Source organism: Callionymus lyra, chromosome 6, assembly GCF_982586985.1.
Source record: "Callionymus lyra chromosome 6, fCalLyr1.hap1.1, whole genome shotgun sequence".
NCBI lineage: Eukaryota > Metazoa > Chordata > Actinopteri > Syngnathiformes > Callionymidae > Callionymus > Callionymus lyra.
Window position 1 is genome coordinate 31,247,040 of NC_141823.1, and position 6,141 is coordinate 31,253,180.

General features: G+C 43.0%; 1 protein-coding gene across 1 annotated transcript; it reads left to right on the forward strand.

Moving 5' to 3' along the window:
• The first annotated feature begins 709 nt into the window (after positions 1-709).
• Positions 710-2,923, forward strand: LOC148078775 (zinc finger protein 503-like). Its single transcript, XM_087792740.1, has 2 exons — positions 710-1,216; positions 1,389-2,923. Exons 1-2 carry the CDS (start codon positions 962-964, stop codon positions 2,775-2,777), a joined length of 1,644 nt encoding a protein of 547 aa, XP_087648866.1. The 5' UTR covers positions 710-961; the 3' UTR covers positions 2,778-2,923.
• The last annotated feature ends 3,218 nt before the right edge of the window (positions 2,924-6,141 follow it).

A 6,141-nucleotide genomic window follows, 5' to 3' on the forward strand; every position in this document is an offset into this window, starting at 1 on the left:
AAGCATTTTATTAATATTACTTATTTTAAAGTAAATCCCTGTAGTTCTAATAATGTTTCATTAAATGTGACAGCGCGGGTCTAAGTAAAAACAATTTACAATAATGAAAATCGCCTTGAATTGTACACTGTATAATTTAATATGTAATAATATATGACCCTCGCACCAAAACAAATATAATACAAGATAACATTTGATGACTATTAGTAACACAGTGTTTATTATAATATATTATATAAATAATCGATAATAGTACTAGAATTGGTGTCCTACAAAAGTTTTATTCCGAGAAAACTTTGTCGTGTGGAAATTTTGGGTAAACGTGTAACTTAAATCATTGGTTGGATGAAGTATTTGAACGGGAAATAATAAGCGGCTCATTACGTTCATATTTCCGAATTCTGCGTGCTTGAAAAGCGGTCAAGGTAACGCCGGAGACGAGTCTGTTTTATTCACTACATTGATATCATATATTTGTTTTTTAATAACAAGCGTGTGATGCGTTTATAGTCGCTTTAAACACATGCGGCGCATGCGTCAAAGTTCCAATTACGCACAGGCGCAGAATTAAGATAAAAACACTCGGGTGGGTGAAATGTAGTAAACACGCTGATGTGTGATGGAAACGTCACATTTCCTCGACCTTTGATCAACCCTGGAGGGGCAGAGTCAGGAGGAGGGGGGTCTCTTTGAGAGACTGTGATCTACGAACGGATTCAGAAGGAGGCGGAGAGATCTCCTCCCGCCTGCGCCTGTAAACCGCGTCCGCTCTCGGACCCGCATCCACTGTCACAGCCGCGCCGAGGAGGACACTGCGCTCTCGGATTCTTCTCCCACTCCAGGATTTTACATTTTCTATTCGAGCGAGGCTTTTTCTGCTTTCTGGCGTCTTTCACATCGGGGGCTTGCTCTTTTAAACCCTACACATGTATTTCTTCACTCTTTTCACGAGAATTGGGTCATGATCACATCGCCCACGGTCTCTGTTCTGAGAAATAGCAGCAACCCAGCGTGGGAGAGCGGCTCGTCGGCGGAGAGGGGAGCACTGAAGCGCAGCCAGCCGCCCGGACTCCACGCGGTCTCTCCCGCACACCCTTCTCGCCAAGCCAGCCGACTCCCGATCAAGGTCTTGAAAATGTTGACGGCTCGAGCAGGACACATTTTGCACCCGGAGTATCTCCAGCCACTACCGTCCACCCCCGTCAGCCCGATCGAGGTGAGCACTTTATCCGAACTCTCATCTTAACTCACGACATCTGACGAGAAGATGCAGGTTTTGGTCTAAAGTTGCATTTATTTTTAGGATGTTTAATAGGACCTGCTGTGTGCATCACACACTATACTGTGGTTTAACTTGTTTTAATCGTGTTTTGTTTTTTACATCACAGCTGGATGCCAAGAAAAGTCCGTTGGCTCTTCTGGCACAGACGTGCTCTCAGATCGGGAAGCCCGACCCGCCATCCTCCTCCAAGCTCTCCTCCATCTCCAGTGGATCTAGCGACAAGGAGGGCAAATCCGCGCCCCTCAAGATGAGCGACATCGGAGCCGAGGACAAGTCGAGCTTCAAGCCCTACTCCAAATCCGAGAAGAAGGACTCGAGCGGCGCGCTGAGTGGGGATAAGAACAGTTTCCGAGTGCCTAGCGCCACCTGCCAGCCGTTCACGCCCAGGACAGGCAGCCCCAGCTCCTGCACCTCCGTGTCCCCGCTGCCGTCTGAGGGCAAGGCGGGGGACAAGGAGGACAAGAAGGAGACAGAGAGCAATAAAAGCGCTTCTTCGGACTCTATCAGCCACCGGATAAGTGGGATTACGTCCGACAGCGGTCAGGAGAGCACGTCTGGATCCAAGACCGTTACCTCGGACTCTGTGACCTCCTCCTCCTCCTCCGTCTTGGGCTCAGGACTGGTGGCCCCGGTGTCCCCCTACAAACCGGGACACACCGTTTTCCCTTTACCGCCTGCTGGTATTTCATACCATGGGAGTTTAGCGGGCGCGTACGCGAGTTACCCGCAGCCGTTCCTCCCTCCGGGGATGACCCTTGACCCCACCAAGTCCAGCAGCCAGCTCCTGAGCGCACAGTTCGCCGCGGCGAACTCGCTGGCCTGCAGCAAAGCGGGCTCGAGTCCCCTGGCCGGCGCGTCCCCGCCCTCCATCATGTCCGCGAGCCTGTGCCGGGACCCCTACTGCCTCAGCTACCACTGCACCAGCCACCTGTCCGGCGCGTCCGGATCCAACTGCGGGCACGACTCCGCGGCCGCCACCGCGCTCAAGTCCGGATACCCGCTCATGTACTCCGCACACCCGCTGCACGGCGTCCACTCCTCCCCGTCCTTCGCCGGCCACCCTCTGTATCCATACGGGTTCGTGCTGCCCAACGACCCGCTGTCGCACATCTGCAACTGGGTTTCTGCCAACGGACCTTGCGACAAGCGCTTCTCATCCTCAGAAGAACTCCTGAGCCACCTGCGGACTCACACGGCGTTCGCAGGCACGGAGAAGCTGATCTCGGGGTACCCCGGGTCATCCTCTCTGGCCGCGGCCATGGCCTGTCACATGCATTTACCTCCTAACGGGAGCCCCGGCAGCCCCACCGCGCTGGCCCTCAGGGGCCCGCATCACCCCCTTGGACTGACCAGCCGTTATCACCCTTATTCTAAAAGCCCGCTGCCCACCCCAGGGGGCCCCGTACCCGTGCCCGCGGCCACCGGACCCTACTACTCCCCGTACACCCTGTATGGACAAAGACTGACCACAGCCTCGGCCTTAGGTTACCAGTAGAGACAGAGAAATATACGTTTATTACGGAGAATCAAAGCCGATGAGTTTTATATTGTTCCGGAGTGTATCCATGTGGGGATCGGTGTATTTATTTGAGATAGCTTCAAGCGTGACAAAATAAAATAATTATTATTATAAGTGCCAAAGCGTCGATGTGCATTATTTTGTCAATAATATTGTGAGTGTTTGAGTTTTTCTCGCGTATCGAACGTGAAAGAAACACAGCGAACATACTTTTGTTAACAAGGATATTTATTAAAATGTAGTGTTTGGAGCGCGCTGAAGGAGCAGAAGAAGGGAGGTGGTGTCCGTTTAATCTCACGATGGGCCTAGTGTGACATGGATTTTTGAGTTTTGATCAAGAAAAGTTGCTGGAGTTAGACAAACATCTAAAATAACACTCAACAAAAAAATAATGAAATGTTTATCTTTTGATAAGGGTTTTAAAACGCTCTTACTTTACTAGTAAGTTAAAACGGTATCTTTCCTATTTTTTCCTCTTAATTTTCAGTTATTCATTCTTATTGTATTTTCTTTTTCCCTGGATAATAATTAAAAAAATAAGCTTACTATCATGCCAATTAATGTTAAATGTCTTAAAATATTGAAATGACGTTCAAGTCAAAGATCAATTTATTTAATCTGAATGTGTTTTATATATTTATATACATAACAGTATTTGCAATATATACGCATGTTTGTCCAACATGTCTGTTATTATAAATATTAAAAACGGTTAATATTTCATTTAATAATGAGTCAACATTATAATTAATGAATTGGTCAACACGTTTATTTATTTATTTATTTATTTTTTAATTTGGCACTTTTTAAGTTTTTGGATATACAACATTATTTAAAATGCCTACTTCACATGCATTTGAGTTTTATGTGTAATAGTTTCCAAATTTGTTATTATAATAAAATAATTATATTAGATATTTACTTTTTATGAAGTGATATTCTATTACACTCACAAATGTTAACACAAAAAAACAGATGTTCATTTTAAGGGCAGGCAAATCACAAATGTTTTTGTTGATGCTCATCATTGACTAACTTAACTTTGATGTTACACATGAGAACATTGAAATACAAAACGATAAAAAGGACCCGGACAATTTGATTCCTCGCCTCTTCATAAACTGACAGTTGTCCATCATGAAACTAGTGAGGCTGGTGTCAAAACGTTGACAGCTTTGAGGAGCTTGTGAGGGGAAGATTCACTGTGGCACCAGATGTAAGACGATTCCCGGCTGAGTCCAGATCGCATGACGCTGTGAGGCAGAGAGCATGAAATAAAAACTACTAGCTCTTCAGCTCCTAGAAGCAGATCAGCTAAATCATCACATGTCCAGCGCACAACACCCACTACTCAAATGATAGATCTATCACAGAAACTCATCCACCTCATAATACAAGCACTGAAAAGTCCTGCCTAATATTCAATCGCTCCAGACCTTGATTTGACTTCCATTTTTTCTTTAAAAAAAATCTGTATGAAGACCAACAAATCGAAAGTAGATGTTTAAAAACATTACAGATAAATACACTTATGATTGACATTGTGTTTGCTTATAAAAAACATTTACAGAGCTGCAGTGACCAAAAAATGATTTGTTTAAGAAAAAAAAGGATTAATTAGAAAGTCATGCAACAACCACAACGTTTTTTGTTTTTTTTCACAAGTTTAGTTCTTATTTCTGAGTTTGTAGGAATATATAACTTGACTTTAACCGAAATAACAAATACAAATATACAAAGTGATTCCTGCTCTTAAAATGTGTCAAATATTTATTTACACCTCTCTATATTAATCATTAACTACCTGATTTATTCTATCCAGAATAATCCGTTAATAATCATATTTTATTAGACTTTTCTTATGGCATTGGGAACTATGACCTCGTTATTTCAATTTAATCATTGCTTTTATTGTTATTATTATTATTAATGATGAACTTTTCACCACGTCCTGACTGTATCCTATAATAGAGTCGTCTTTATCAGCTTGTTGATCCTGTCGTTCTCTTCAGTTTCGATGCTGCGTGACCCTGTGGGCTGCGACTACCGTGTGCTACAAGATCTGAGAAGTCTGCCGCCCATGTTGAAGGACATCCACCTCAGTCCGCTTCTTGGTCTCAGCAGTGCTGAGCTGATCTCTCCACAGCTCCTGTCCACTCCACTTCCTTGTCATCAGTGATGCTCGCCAGGAAGACAAGTTGACAAGAGTGTTCTACAACTGAAATGAGAGGTGAAGAGAGAAAAAGAAATGAATGACAACGACATACCATCAGCTCATCTTGCTGTCTGAGCGAAACCTTTGTTAAAAAAATGATATTCTTTATTTCACATTTACTTTCGTGATTATTTCCTATCGTGGTGAACAATAACAATATGAAGGATTTAAACATTACTAAATAGAAAAGGTCAAAAGTCAGGTCACTGCTGTCACCATCAAAACATGAGACACTTGTGTAGGGATGTGTGAGTCTACGTTGAATCACTCATGACTTTTTCACCTGAGGCACACCAGATCATTACACATACACACACATACACAAACACACACACACACACACACAGTGGAAGATGGAGTTGTGTCATGGCCTGTCCGTCACTGTGGTGCAGCTGCATGCCATGTGTTGTACTGTCACTAGTGGTTGAAAATGTTTCAACAGCATCATTGTCATCCGCCCGTGTTCCTCCTGAAAATCATCACTTCAATTATCAACATTCATCAGAAAACATTGATTAACGTGCATCATATGCTCCTTTACTACTAAAAGAGAGAAAAGGAAATCATATGTTCTCAAGAACATTCCCTAATATACATGTATGGTGGTCAATACTGGACACACCGGAGTGAGCCCCAGCGGTCACTTATTATTGTTATTCTACCATTAAAGGACTTGGAGAGCAACCACATGTCAATGTTTTTAGGATTAATGCAAATATAATGTCACTTTATAACAGAAAGTTGTACATGGTTACTCTCAAGTAGACAACATAAGGGTCCTTCAAAAACAGGTAAGAGGAAGAAGGATCTTTAAGTGTAAAGGCTGCAAAGTACTGTAATGTGTTGCATTTAGTATCTGTCAATACTCCACGTATTTCCAATGGATGTGTTCTTGGTAATTGTATAATAATTGTAGTTTTACAAAGACAAGTTGAATCATATTAGACTTTAGGGTTGTCACCATACCAGAATTTCAGTAGTTCATACCAATACCAGTAAATTCTTTCAATATTTTTTGATACTGTGGCTATAAAAATAAGCCTTTACTTTGAAGTACACAACTGAAATAAATAAATAAAACCAACAATAATTTAACATTTAAAGAGTGGTGATGAGCTGTTTTAA